The following is a 15035-nucleotide window of genomic DNA, read 5'->3' as shown; positions in this document are numbered from 1 at the left end:
TGGCCCGCAAGGGCGAAGGGTCTAATTGTTTTAGTATCACCCAACTAGTTGGACAGAAAAGGCAATAACAAAGTTAGCGAATGCAAGTTGAAGAAACATTTATTAGGCAGGGATAAAACGAAAGAAAGCGTTACACTTTTCGATACTCGAGGACTATTACTAATAGTCATCTTGTAGCGTAGCCAATAAAAATGCAGGATTTGCATTAGTCAACTAGTTGGATGATACTAATTGTTAATTAGTGTGCAGTGGCTCAGCCAATCAGATTACAGCATTTGCATTAGTATAGTATTCTATTCACAACACTCCCACTCATACTCAGTTGAAACAAGGTATGGGAATAATGATTGACCAGCGCTCCCTCACCATCTGTCTCCCTTTCTAGGAAGAATACTCTCCGAAAAATAGCAATCAGTCCTTCACCAATCCCCCTTTTTGGAGCCCCCCATCCTCCATTACTCATTTTCCACATTTTCTATATACTCCAAAAAGATAAATAAAAAATAGAACGAGCTGGATGGGCAAAGCGATAGTGTATTTACTAACTAGTTCAGTATTACACGTTTCGATAAACCTCTGGGGCACGTCCTCTTGGTAGAGTTACGAGTCATGTTTCTACAGGATGAGATCTTTTCTGTGAGGTAGCACCAGGGAACGCACAGACAAACCGCTTAAGCTCGTTTGTATCCTTCCAGGGAGTGGCAACTACGTTTACAGACGTTTCCGCCAACCTGGCTGAGGCCCCACTCGGGTTTAAGACCTTAGCCAATTGTAAATAGTACAATGCCGTATGGCGTCGCGCCCAGCCAACGTGCAAATTATTTCCGAGAGATCAGCACCTGTTATAGTCCTGTTCCGGGACTCCCTCTTACCCCGCCCTGAAGAAAAAATGGCGTCATTCCGAGCATGCGCCTGCAAGTAAGTTCACCCCTGCAGAATCGGATGAGGGTACTGGTGTAAAGTGGGGCAGACTATTGCCCATCCGATCTTTCATTGCGTTTGAGTCTAGGGACATAAGATCGCAAGAGTGTCCCTTATCTCCCCCAAATTCTTCCTGAACACGATCCCAGGTCTGCCCTGACAGCTTGTTGTCGAAGACTGAGAAACGGCGAGAGGGCGCATCAGCCGGGTTTTCACCAGATGGAATGTAGGACAGGTGTAGGGAGATGTTCAATCGTGCAGTTGTAAAGAACAGCGCCTTTAACGCGGCATTGAGCTTTAAACTTCTCCCTCTCTGGTTGTTCCAGGCGTCTACCACTGCCTTGTTATCCACTTACGCGTCCACTCTTGTATTCTGTAACCGCTGCGCCAATGACGTTAGCACTATGTCGACAGCTATCGCCTCCTTTGTTGAGATCTCCAAGTGATGCTGGTCTTGGTCTTCGGTCCAGTGGTCGGAGACCTGGTTGCTAAATGGGGCTAGAATGGATCCACCCCAACCTGAGTTAGAAGCATCGGTAGCTATGACCACTCTAACGTGACGCTCCTCTCTCCACGGCAAGGGATCGTCCCACCCTTCCAGAAACAACCAGTGCTCCATTTTGCGGTTTCGAGTGTTAGCCTTGGCCACTTGAGATGGCGGCGTTCATCTCTCGTGTAAAAAGCTTAGCTGCCGGGACGACAAGGCTGAAGGATACACATTTTCCCGCCAAACGCTGCAAGGTTTTCACGTGACAAAGGGCTTTCCGAGCACGTCCTTAACAAGAGCAAGAAAGCTCTGGATCTTGTCAGGTTTTAGATAAAATACCTTCCGCGCAGAGTTAGAGAGGAAACCAAGGTATGGGACCAAAAATTTGGTTTTATCAACGGAGTTGATAATGTAAATTGGCCACCGTACAGAGATTCTAAAAGCTGACGTTTCGAGCGTTACATTATCAACTCCGTTGATAAAACCAAATTTTTGTATACTACTTCCCCACCGACGCAGCACCACAGTTTCTTTAGAAACTACCCCTCCATTCAAGGAATGGGACCGTCTGACTGGGGACTAGAACAGACTTTCCAATCCCAGGAAGTACCCGAGTCTCACGAGGTGATAGGCCACTAGGAATACCGCTGACTCCGCAGCTGCGCGGTGACGCGCATCACCATTATCTGTAGTGCAGTATTCACCCTTATCAAGAGGGACTTGTAGTTCTCCATTGTGCCGCTCTTCGATGCATAGTGAGCAGGGTATGCCTATCGACCGGAAAAAATTGATGCTACGTAGGAGTCCTGTGGTGTGGTATACGTAAGGTGAGAGCTTCCATCCGAACGGGAGCGTATTGTACGTGAAGCACCATCCTCCCCACTGGATACCAAAGAAGGTGCGGCTCTCCTCAGTAAGGAGGATGTGGTCGTAACCTGACTTTTCATCTAGAACGGTCTCGTATGTGTCTCTCTGCACATATCGAGGAAGATCTGAAACAGAGTCTAGATAAAACGGCATGTCACACATCCATAGATTTAAGTAACGCGCATCGTGACAAAGTCTTGGCTTTGTGGGCTCGACTGTCAAGGGCAGAACAATGTGCGGCGGATAAGCCACACCCACTTTCACGACTATGGTGATTGCACCCCATTTGACGCGATTGATAAGGGTTTTCTGTACAAACTGAGTGAAAGGCTTGCATGACGTATTGTTTTTGAACGTTTTAGCGGGTGGTCTGCCTGAGTCATAGGAGCTCCCTTTAAAGTCTCCTTTAAAATGACGAAAATATGGTGCAATGGAGACCTTGTCTCGTATCCATCCAAGTACCTCTTCGTGCTTTGGGGAGGAGGTTCGGTGGAAAACCTCCTCCCAATACATGTAATTATTATGTAACTCCCCTGCCTTGAAGTTGTCTGGGTCGCGGAAAACCAGATCTGTTAGTTTACCACAAGCTTCCCCTTCTTCAACCAGTTCAGCTTTCTTATGATCGGCCGTCATTTCATTGGCGGACTTGGCGGGGTTTCCAAAGAGGTCGATCCATGATACCGAGCGATCGTAGCTATCATAGTCGAGGAGAGACTCGATTTCATGATCAACGTCCCCGTTCTTTTCCCAAGTCCATGTAATGTGCTACAGGAAGTAACGAGAGCAAAAATAGTAAAATTAGAGGAAGACATCTCCCTTCTTCTTCTTTTTTTTTTTTCTTCTTTTCTCTTTTTGGTTTAAGGGACAACCAAAAGCCCGCCAAGTCGACAATGAAACAACATCTCTGACCTAGCGCATTTGCCAGGGGGGTTTCACAAAACTAGATAACCCGTACTTTCTCATGGTCCTTATCTCCGATAAGGCGAGCTACGTACTAGACTGTGGAACTGACGTTTCGGAACATCAAGGTTACTACGGGCGGTTTGGTACGCCAAACGGTAGTAGTTCCAGGTTAGACTTCTCGTGGCGTTTGTCGATGGCTGTTTTCTGTAGCGTTTCCAGCATTTCTAATGCCTCATATTTGTTGAATTCAGTAAGAGGACGCGCCGTGTATGCCAATATCCGTCTAACTACCGCTTCGACCGACGCCTTGGTTATCGATTCCAAGGACTCTTTAAGGGTTTTCACTTCATCTCTCAATTTCTACAAGAATAATAAAACAGACACGAGCAGTCAGTACCCATGATACATATCATTATTTCGCATGTGAATAGTGTCTAATGAAACACTATGTTTTGCATTTGGCTTACGTAACAAGCCACAAATTTGCATCCCGCGGTTTTTTTAAAAGGACAATAGGAAATATTTCCTTTGTTTAACCGCCAAAGAAGTGTGTTCATTACTTGTTTTGTACAAAGCAATGCACTTTGTTTTTGCTACTTCTTTGCCCGTAATTTCAGTATTTCATGCGTCTGTCCTGTTATTCTCGGTTTTCACATGACGTCACGACCGCCATGTTGGTGCCCCTAAACAAAGAAAAGACGGCCATGTTGGTGCCCCGACCAAATCCTCCGGGAATTGAACTCTATTATTATGCAAACGCTTCCTTTTGTTTTCGTTGAAAAACATGGCTGTTGATCACGTGAATGAAAACCAGCAATTGATCACGCATTTCGTCATAACATTGTCAAAGTAGACTGCAGATCCACGAGGCGGGGGGGGGGGGGGGGGGGTACTTTAGGAATTTCTGGGTGGGGAGTGCCGCTGGGACCCTGGAACCCTTAGCCTATACCAGAGCTAGTTTCAGCTGGATTTTGCTACCCTATACTAGAGTAAACTCCCCAAATCACTCCATTCCTAGAGTAGCTGTTTTCCAGAAACTGAGGTCACTAGCACAGTCTAAAACAAAGCCAAAACAAAACCTTATACCACAATCACAAGCTACTTTGACAATGTTGTGACGCAATTCATGATCAATAACAGGACAGACGTGTGAAAAACTGACATCAATTTGTTTTTTACAATAACAAAAAGGCAGAGAGTTCAAAATTAAGTCAAAATACGAAAAGAAAGCGAGACAAAAATGCGAGAAACTTCAATCTGTCTGACGCGAGCAATATCGCGTCATTATCGCATAAAGTCTGTCCAGGTGCTTGTCTGTCCGCTTATTGACAATAAAAATTAGCCAATGAGCGCGCGAGAATATTTGCAGTCATTGTAACTTGGTATGCGGCTCTGTATGCCGAAATTTAATTATCCCGCAAATGTTGAAAGTATTCGTTTGGGTCAGGGCAAACAAGCCACTATCGCACTATCGGAAAAGGGTTTCGTGTTAAAATCATGATGAATGATAATGCAGAAGTTTCACCACAATGTTTACATGTAGTTTTTCTTCGTTAAAGCAAATGAAGAAAGTGAGAAAGTGTAGGTATATACATCATTCAACCTTAACACAGATGGTCAGGTGATGGGCTCCTGAGATGGTGGATTGTGATTGGTCGTAGAACTGACAAATGAGTTGATAATTTCGAAGTCCCTCATTCATCCTGCTTCGCTTGCACATATACATTTTGTGTTTGTAAGCATTATTTCATCATTTTCCTACATCAAGTATAATTCATCGAGGAAGACGCAGTGGTTGTTGTCTAGCGTGACATTTCTGCGAATTTTAGATGACTTTCCCCCCCCCCCCCCCCCCCTGCACGCAAGCATTACACCTGTTGATCTCTTTTTAACAAATCTAAATGCTATCTTTTTCGAGTATTTTTTTGTTTGCAGTATTTTTACGCAAAAATTTTCGCGACTTGTTATTAGCTTGATATTTTGTAAAAATCTGTCTCTTCAGTTTTATGTTAACAATTTTGACTGCGTATTTTTCACTTTTTATCAATCTTGATTTCTATGACGTCATCCGGAGCCATGTGACTTGCGCAATTAGCAATTAGCTGCGAGTTCGGATATACTTTTCGTTTTTGTGACATCTCGTTGCATATTTTGTACTTGAGAGGTTGGAACCTTACCTTTCTGGTAGAAAAGTAACTAGCAAGATAACTCACTATGTCGTCGAACCCACCGTATCCTCCGAGCAGCAATCCGAACGATCCAATTTCGCAACAGTATCCACCTCGGAGTGCTTCCACTTTCAACTATGGCTCTGCATATCCGCCTCCATCCAACCAAGGGGCATACCTACCACCCGTGGAAACTGTTCCTGCTAATAATCCTGCCTTCCCTCCTCCGCCATCTTACGAAAGTACTTTTGGAAAACCAGCCGGCCAGCCGAACCCTTATGGCCAAAACATTTCGTCTATGCCAGCTGCAGCCCTTCCGAGTTATCCTCCGCCACCAGCAAGCTCTGATGTAGAATACCAAGGATCGAGCTCCGCTTATCATGATCGAATCATTAGCTTTAACGACAAAACCATCAGGCTTGGTATGTTTCTATGAACAACCGAATCAACTTTTTCATTTTATGATTATTTGACTATATTATTTTGTGAAAGAGATCATGTTGATCACAGAAGTTCCGCATTCAGTCGCATGGCTTCTGATAGGATGCGGAAAAAAATTAAAGATTACGCGGAAATTTTTGGCCATATTATGCGGAAACATGCGTTGATTATGCGGAAATTACACCGGAATATGCGGAAATTTAAACAAGTTATAAAACTAATAATTAAACAGAGTTAACTGAATAGAGTGCAATGTGAAGTGCTAGATTTATATCCCATATTACGTTTGATTTATACGTGTGATTTATATCACATTACACTCTATTCAGTTAACTCTGTTTAAAATATAAGTGCTACACGGCCAACGTTTGTATAAACGTAACCTTTCCTTATAAAACTAATAATTAGGCCCGTCCAATGTATTTACATGCTTACGGTAAATCCGTAATCGAAATTGCAACCAATACAATCGCATTTGTGACTGAATTTTTGCCCTTTGTGATTAAAATACATGGAGGAGTCACCAATTTGCGAGCAGCTTTCACCGTTGAAATAAAAGGGTTAGCAGTTGGGATTTTGCCGCAACTTTTGGTAAAATAAATAAAGCGATAAAAAATCATTTTGTTTCTCGTCATGAATTTTGTTTCAATTTGGAGATAATGGAGCAAAATTGTAATACCGGTACCTTTGGAGCGCGATCCATTCCCTCGATCATTGACTTATGCCGTGTTTAGACTTGAGCGTGCTACCGAGGTATTGGAGTTTACTTACCTAGGTTAATATTTTGCGTGTGTAAACGCCAACTAATACCGTAGTAAACACCGCTCAAGACAATAGAAAGTTAACTAAGGTAAAAGTTCGGTCTACTCTGCGAGCAGGCATGGTTAAGGTCGGTAACCAAGGTTTGGATGACAGATACATCCGCTTGGTTTCACATCCTGTGGTGTCGGGATTGCGTCAGGCTCATTCGATCACGTTTTCAAGACCAGGTTTTCGACCAAGTTTCCACGTCTGGTTTCGGTCTACGAAGAAGGTATGGCAAAAAACAAAAACACCAATCCTTACGAATGCGACCAACCCGAAAGGTAAAGTTAACACCGTTGTATAGCTAATTTGTGCATATAAATATTTCTTTCTTGCGGTGATTGTTGATCCTCGCGCCTGTATTTATTTTCTATCAATTGTTTCGCCAGGGAAGATGCATATTCCACGTTGTCGCCATTTTCCTATGCAAGACAACCAGGGTTACAACCCTCCCCGTACAATCAACAGTTCATGCCACAGCAATACTTGATCTGTATGTGTCTCCAGTCGCCAATCGCCACAACGCCACAGCCACTCGCTTGTTTACCGGTATGCATTCGCGTAATCTAGTGTCCTTCTTTGCCAAATCCGGACCAACCAATCGGACAATGTATTCGAACGTACATCTTGATATTCTAAAGTTCTCCTTCCACCATTCTTCAACAAAATTTCCGTTTAATAGAGCTTCAAACCAGAATTGGTTTCTCGGCCACGACCACGCACGTCTAACGCGCCTTGTCTTGCGAAGGGCAATTTGTAGCAGAATTAATCGCTTTCGTCTCGACCTCTTTAGGTGCTGCAAAAGTAAGAGCTGCTGCAATCTCGATTCCTGGGTTTGCTGATCAAGAACAAGAAAATAGAACGCGAGGACTACAAGAGCCACAGCTTCTCTTTTAAACGCGAGCATTTTATGCGTGGATTTAGAATTTGCCGCCAATTCGATAAGATTGTGATTGATGACAGATTTACCTTAGTTATTTGAGCCAGTATAAACACTGTACAAATGTACCAGGGTTTAGTAAGTTAATGTTTACCTTGGTAAACGCTTGAGTGTAAACACAGCATTAGGGTGCGTTCGATTGACCGTATTCCGGAATAGGAATACATAGAATATTAGTTAGAAATCCTTCGTTTTTACAGAGATTCACATTAAAATTGTAAAATATCTGCTAAAATGATATTTTAAACATACTTTTTATTATCCTTGCTGCTTCAAAACGCGCCAAACATATCGTTTTAATCATCACTCCACGTATTCTTATTCCGGAGTAGAGTCAATCGAACGCGCCCTTTAAGTTAGTTTCTTATCAGTCACGTCATTTGCTGAAGTGTAACTGTTTCTCGTCCAATGGAAAGCATTGTAGGAACAAAAACTAGTGTCCAGGCTCGTTGGCGAAAAAATGCGCGGAAACTGCTTACGATCTTTCTTACGAACTTTAATCTTGCGAATGAAATGGTGTGTTTTCTTCAATGTTCAGGAAAATAAGCGTTTCAAAACAGTCAATTTCTTCGGCTTTTATGTTTTTGAGGATGTTAAGGAGCTGCTTTATCACTATTATTAGGTATTTCTTCTGTTTTTTGCGGAAAATATCGGAATTATGCGGAAGATGCGGATTTCAGTGAATTATGCGGATCCGCATCGCCGCATCCTGTCAGATGCCATGCAGTCGGAACTTATTTGACGTTCGGAATCGAAAGTCAAGTTTGAAAACTCTGAAGGGTCATAAACCCCTTACGATCATAATACAATGTAATAAGGAATGTATGTAATGTCATAATGTAATAAGGAAGCCATGACACAAAAAGTTCTTCGACTTTATTATCATACTGACTTGTATTGTGTTAATTGTTAATTTCAATTTACAGTGTCCCCAATTAGTGCTTCTGCGCTAGAAAGACTAGACACTTAAATAAAGTTCCTTTCCTTTCCTTTCCTCTACCATTACGCGTGAACTTATTTTTTTGCATAATAATTAAATTTCCTGCAGTATGTTCTTCGTTGACCATATTATTTTCCTCTGATCAATCACCCCAAGAATGATAATTGTAAGGAATCAAAGGGAGTAACTGCAGAATATACCCTGTCACATGGAAGACAAGTCCTGAAAAAACTTGATATGCGGCTATGAAGTCGCATTTATTTCATAAATATAGTTGGTATTATTGTATATGAAATGTATTTCTGAGTGGATACGTGAAGTGGGCAAGTCCCTCTCTTTCTTTATTTACTTTTATTGTAAGACTTGCTCCGTGAGCGGGCAAAATGAACCAAACCCTGCGTTGTGATTGGCTACCTGAGCTGGGCAAGATGGAGCTATACTGCCTGCTTGGGATTACTTGCTTGGTCCCGCAAGATCAAAGATCATTTTTTGGTGTTTTATCACATATAATAAGTCCTTTATTGACCAAGCTTGTTCTGTCAAGATGGCTGGATATTGATGATCTCGTTCTTTTTTTGCGTGTTTATGGACCGAGACGAAGTCAAAGTCCATAAACACGCAAAAAAAGAACTTTGCCAATATCCAGTCATCTTGACCTCACGCTTGGTCAATGACCCATATATATTGCATGTGTTTCATATATAGATGCTCACAGGCACATTACAATAACTAGAATAAGATAGAAAATATACAAATAAAATACATTAAATTCTTTACATTAGGAAAAATAATATGATAACAAAAGTACCGTTATACATTATATAAAACTATTGACAAAATGTGTATTTAAATAGATGGGTCTTGAATAATTTCTGGAAATGTTCTGTTGTCTTAGAGCTGGTAAGACAGTATATTTGTGAGTGGAGATGTTGTTGGTAAAATCCGTTCTCAGTTTGAATCCGTTTTTACCTAGGTTGAATATGCACTCCCCCACCCCACAAAAGGGTTAAAAAAACTATACCTTCCCTCAAACTCTCATTGCCTTACACATCTCAACATATCTTCTTACTGTTTCGTATCATCTTATCTGGCGCTTTCTGTATTCTTACACTCCTCTCTTTAGGCTCAACATCACAACATACTTAGTAAGGAAACAGAAGACTGTACTAATCACTTACCAGTACTCGAGATCTGTAGTCCTTTGTCTTCACCAGTGAACTACAATGATAAACATGCTCAACCCAACAGTTCTTTTTATTATTTACTTTTGTATAATAAGTCAATTGATATCTATGTATAATAACCAAAACAAATCCAAACCTGACCCTAATTTTTCTCTAGGCTTAATTTAGGCTTCTAAAAACGGTTCTTTAATTCATCTGAGTGCGTATGCTACTTACACTGTAAGTAAAATCAGGATCACCAATTTAACATAGGTAAAGATGGATTTCACGTGAGAACGGATTTTACCGGTAACAGATACACGGATACATGGATATGCAGTGGGCAAGTCCCTCTTTTTGGTTAGAGCTGGTTGGTATATTTCTGAGTGGATACGCAGATACGCAGCATTGGGTAAGACCTGGAGTAACTGCAGTCCTTTCTTCTTCACACGATCTCATGAAAAGTGTAGTTAACTGAACTGCAAAATGAAAGCTAAAATTTTACAATAGTGCTAAGGCCTAATCACTGAAACAAGCACTTGGGCTTAATCAGGAATAGAGTGCTATTTCATGTAGTTAACTGAATCTTAAAGTGAAAGCTAGAACAAGGCAATGTTGTTGACGCTATGTTTAAAGAACGAACAAGGTATAATGCACAGTAATTTGTTATTCAGTTTTATTTTGGTGTATATATCTTGTAAAAAGTGTAGTTAATGGAACTGTAAATTGAAAGCTAAAATCACGGAAATGAGAGCTTACGCTTAATCAGGAATCAAGTGCTTTAAAGGGGCTAGGTCACGCTATTTTAGGTAATTTTGTTTAATTTTGTTAATTATGGCAGAGCAAGAGTCTTTCATTTGCAAAATCACGGCCACTTAACAACTGAGAATGATTTTCCAGCTTTGTAAATGACATTTTGATATAGACTGATATAAATTTGAAAAAAGGCGGGCCGATGTTTTTCAAATTTACCCAAATTCAATCCATTTCAATCCTCCTCCAGTTTTGTACATCCATGTCCTTTCTTGGCTTCCCTGTGTTTTGTTAGAGTTCTTCTATAGTTTTGAACAGTTATTTTGACATTTTAGGTAATACTATGACCATTCGATCAGTGCGGAAATTGCCTAAAATTGCGTGACCTAGCCCCTTTAAGAACAAGAAATACATATCAACAAGGAAATTGATCGCGCTTTAAGATACATCATTGTTTTTGACTCGATCATCGTGCTTTATGAGCTATAAATACATGCATACATCAATCTCCTTTGCTCTTTTTGTTTGGTGCGTCAGAAAGGAGAAATACTGAGAAATACTGTATCCACTAAGCTCGGTGTTTCCACTGCGTATCCGCATATCCACCCAATTTAGGTTATAGCTTCGAGGTGGCAGGGTATTCTGCAGTTAAGCCAATCAATAATATTGTTGATTATAATCATTGTACTCAACCTACCACAGCCTAGCAAAGTTAGAACATTACTTTCTGACTTAATGGGAATCTCTGACAATGAACAACAAACAAATCAGCAGCTTTGGTGGTTTAGTTAAAGCTGGCTTCAAAAAGCAACTAGGATCGATTGAATATTGCAATTACTGATTTTCCCACTGAGTCATTGTTTTTTTTGCAGTAAAACAGCCTCAATTTTAGATAGAAACTGATATCATTGTGATTTTCATTCATTTTCAAATCCATCTGCCTGCTGTACATGCTCTTGCCATAGGATTTATCAGGAGGGTAAGTGGACAAGCACAGGGCTTAAAATTAAGCAACTAGTGAAATTGCGGGATATGTTACATTGTCCTGGGTTTAGTATTTCACTAGTAACCAAAGACAACTTGAATGTTCTGGAAGACAAAACTTAGCTTAGTTGACAATATGGAAGAAAGCGTTGTGTTACTGCACTACCACACATACGCAATTCGTGCCTATGTTTTCAAAAATGCCATCCATAATTTGGGAAGGAGGGTCCTGAAAAAATCTTAAAGAGCCATATCATAACAGTTTAATTTGTCCTTCAGTGCACTGTGAGAGCGCCTTTTTACATTTTTTTGTTAATTGAATGGTAGTCAAATTTCAAGCTGTAAATGAACTGAACTTTTGAAAAGAAGTAATGTTTTGGGAACATGTGCAAATGAAGGTTTTCATCTCATTTCCCTCAGTTTTTTTTGTCTTGTGCATCTCTGGTCATTTTTGTGTTAAAATTAAACAACTTGGTATGCTTGCTCATGCTACAGCCTTACAGTTTTTGAAGATGCATAATAATTTATTAACTTAATTTATTTCTTAACAGGTGTTTGCAGTGCTAATGTTGCAGCTTTTTACAACTGTGGGATTTATTTGCCTCTTCATTTTTGAGTAAGACACGTTTCAGGGGTGGGTCACACAGTGATGTGACTAAAATAATATTATTAATGTAATAAAATAGTTCTTATTGACTTTCAATCCTTTTTTGCTTGTTATATGATATGTGACCAAATTCTGTGTAATAAACATTATCAGAGGTCCTTAGTAACTGTCTGAAGTGGTACATATTAACATAAAACAAGAGGGTAGCGTATACTGAAGCATTAATAGGAATAGGACTAAGCACAGGGGGCAATAGAAATCAACAACTCTTTAAGCACTGATTGAGAAGGTACCAGATACAAAAACTGGAAGGTACGAGCTAGGGAAGATATCATTGCCATCCAGCAGTGACCTGCATTGACAGGAAGTAAATGCAAATAGTTACATTGTTACAAATTAATACTGTGGCTGTTTTTGACTGGTTTTAGATTTAAAGAACATGTCATCTGGTATTTCATATGCAGAAGTGATAATTATATGTTAGTCACAGTCACACAAATACTGCAACATAAAATTACAACAGCTCAAGAGGCAAACATTTCTCCTTTTACACACAGAAGCATTTAATGAAAATTAGGGTTAGAAGTGAAATGAGAAGCACATTGCTTAACCCACTGATCCCTGGGAGTTATTCTTTCATCACTGCTCAATTTGATAATTTCATAATTGCGGTGATCACTTTAACTGAGAACAAAAAGAACATTGTGATTTAAACTTTTGTTTTAATATTTATTGTGGTTGTAATTTGTTGTACAGAGAAAGAGTGAAAGCTTTTGTCCAGCAAAGTTGGGGAATGTACATTTCAGCATAGTAAGTTCTTTTCTTACACACTTTGTTCAACTATGTTTATAATAGACAATGGTACAATCTGTTAAATTTTATGGCCTTTAAATTTTGTGATTCTCTGCTTTCACAAATCCCATAATACACCTCTTTTACCCCAAAAATTTGCATAGGCATCTTTTTTGTTTCTCTTGGGACATCTTCATGCTCCTAAAGGGCAGGTACAAAAGTTGGACAGGATAAAATTGAATCTCTCACCTCTGATCAAGCGATAAACCATTTTGTAAGCCAAAACTATTCAGCGTTTGCTCTAATATTTAAATTGTCCGTCTGTGGAAAATTTTATTTCGCTTCATAGGCACTTTAAAGATTAGGGCTAGGGTGATTTCTTGAGGCCTTATCATTTTTTTTTATGTCGATCTGAGGTGAGCAATCTGAGTTAATATAAGTTAATCTGGTCCGACTTTTGTACCTGACCAAACAATGATTATGCAAAATTTTGGGGGGTGAAAGAGGTGTATTATGGGATTTGTGCGAGCAGTGAATTGAGTGGATTTTTAGTCCCTTTACATATTTTAATCCCATTTTGCTAACCTCCCATTGTTTGGTGCTCTGTGAAAGTTGCAATGCCTTTCTAATTTTTCCTACTTCAATTTACAATATGGCTTGGGTTTGAAGCACAGGGGCCATAAACTAAAGTGGAACAAATATGGGTAAGCTTTTTTTGGGTGGGGGGACTAAAGTTAAATGTACTGTATGCTTTGAATTTCAAGTAAAGTGAATAAAGGCATTAATGTCCTAGAGAAACTAAGGCATCCTTCTAAAAATGTTACCATGTCATCTAACAATATTATTTTTTTACAACTTACTGTCCATTGCAGTGCCCTTTTTTTCGTGCTGTACTTTGTACTGGTTTGCTGTGATAGTGTCAGGTAAGGCTTAAATCAATCATCAAGCCAAGCAAGAAAATAAATGCTTACCCCGCGGTCACATTTTCACTTAAGACTATCCTCAAGCATGCTTGCTTGTGACGTCTCACTCAGTCAAGCAATCAGTAGCAGGGGCTAGAGTTCAATAAGCAAACACGGCGTGGTCAAATTGCACTTCAGTTTGAGTCACGCATCTGTTGAAAATGGATATAATGTTTCCCAGACAAGTTTCAATCGTTTCTGCTGATGAGAAAGGCAAAGCTCTTTCGTCTAACCATCCAACTGTTTCCTGGAACAGTTGCCTGAGCAGGATCACAAGAAGTGTTTTGAGCAAAACTTTCGGCAGTGGATAAAGTTAAGAATTGGTAGCTTGCTTTGCTTGTACGGAATGGGCGATCCTGAACATATTCGAGTGCAAATGATTCACAGGTACACCTTTAATCAAAACTTCATTGCAAAAGATCAAGCTGTCAAATTACGACTCTCTTCCTTATTGGTCAGCTTTCATGAATTGTTTACTTAACACATTTCAAGAGCACTGCAGAGCTTTCTTGAGCTGAGCTGTGGATCCTGTGAAGTTTTCAGCAATTCTGCCTCTTTTTTAAGCAAGCAAGCAATATGCCATGCTTGGTCGGTCACACCAGCTGTGACGAGCTGGGAATTTGCTAGGTAACCAAGTATTGGCCAAGCAAGCAATTAAGGCTCTAGCACGAATGTGACCCAGGGGTTATTCACACTCCACCAGTTTACTCTATGGGCAAGTGAAGAACAGTGATTGAATTCAATGTACACTACACATGTGTAGTATAATGGCACGCAGTAATGAGACAGTAAACTCATAGCTCTACATGAAATTTAAATAAAGAGAAGGTTATGAATTCATAATGTCATTGCATAATAGACAAAATTATAGGGTACATTGATATCATTGAGTGGGTTCCAATATAAGCATTTCATCTCCAAGTTCTGGAAGTACGAATTTTTAAATTTGTTTGTAAAAGGTGTTTTTCTGTAAGTACATGACAGTCATGATGTAAAAAGTTCAATTATCTATTTCAAAGTTAGCAACCTCAAGCTGGCATAAAAGTTACCTATGCATAGTTGTGGATTGAGTATTGTGTTTATGAATTATGCTGGACGAGCAATTGAAGAGTTTCCAAATATTTCTCAGTACAGGATTGTTAACTGTATAACTAGATGGTTAAATGTAACTAGATACTGTTCTAAAGTAAAGCATATTGATTGGCAACATTTTAGAGGAGAAAAATAAAGGTATCTTTTATTACAAAAGAAGATGTAAGGTTGAAGGCTTACTTTTGAAGAATAGGAATCTTTCTTCAATCAC

The 15035-nt window shown here is 39.9% G+C and overlaps 2 protein-coding genes across 3 annotated transcripts in view; one reads left to right on the top strand and one right to left on the bottom strand.

Annotated features, from left to right (window-relative positions):
• Positions 1 to 849: 849 nt before the first annotated feature.
• Positions 850 to 15035, bottom strand: part of LOC138012729 (uncharacterized) — a 14377-nt gene continuing 191 nt past the window's right edge. Inside the window, exons 1-2 of one of the 2 annotated variants that reach the window (XM_068859603.1) lie at positions 13742 to 15035; positions 850 to 3538 (exon numbers count right to left, since the gene is read on the bottom strand). The exon at positions 13742 to 15035 is cut by the window's right edge and continues 191 nt beyond it. In XM_068859603.1, the coding sequence (XP_068715704.1) occupies positions 1988 to 2908 (921 nt within the window). In that variant the 5' untranslated portion in view covers positions 2909 to 3538; positions 13742 to 15035 and the 3' untranslated portion in view covers positions 850 to 1987. Of the gene's footprint in view, positions 3539 to 6558; positions 6649 to 13741 lie in introns of those variants that run through there. The other variant, XM_068859602.1, reaches the window with a different exon arrangement.
• The window catches only part of LOC138012728 (protein lifeguard 2-like), a 24632-nt gene continuing 14759 nt past the window's right edge, over positions 5163 to 15035 (top strand). Inside the window, exons 1-5 of the mRNA XM_068859601.1 lie at positions 5163 to 5768; positions 11353 to 11366; positions 11923 to 11987; positions 12735 to 12788; positions 13643 to 13693. Coding sequence (XP_068715702.1) covers positions 5393 to 5768; positions 11353 to 11366; positions 11923 to 11987; positions 12735 to 12788; positions 13643 to 13693 — 560 coding nt within the window. The 5' untranslated portion in view covers positions 5163 to 5392. The remainder of the gene's footprint in view (positions 5769 to 11352; positions 11367 to 11922; positions 11988 to 12734; positions 12789 to 13642; positions 13694 to 15035) is intronic.

Source organism: Montipora foliosa, chromosome 8 (assembly GCF_036669935.1).
Source record: "Montipora foliosa isolate CH-2021 chromosome 8, ASM3666993v2, whole genome shotgun sequence".
Classification (NCBI taxonomy): domain Eukaryota; kingdom Metazoa; phylum Cnidaria; class Anthozoa; order Scleractinia; family Acroporidae; genus Montipora; species Montipora foliosa.
The sequence above is the reverse complement of the archived record's forward strand: the minus strand, read 5'-3'. Positions and strand labels throughout refer to the sequence as shown.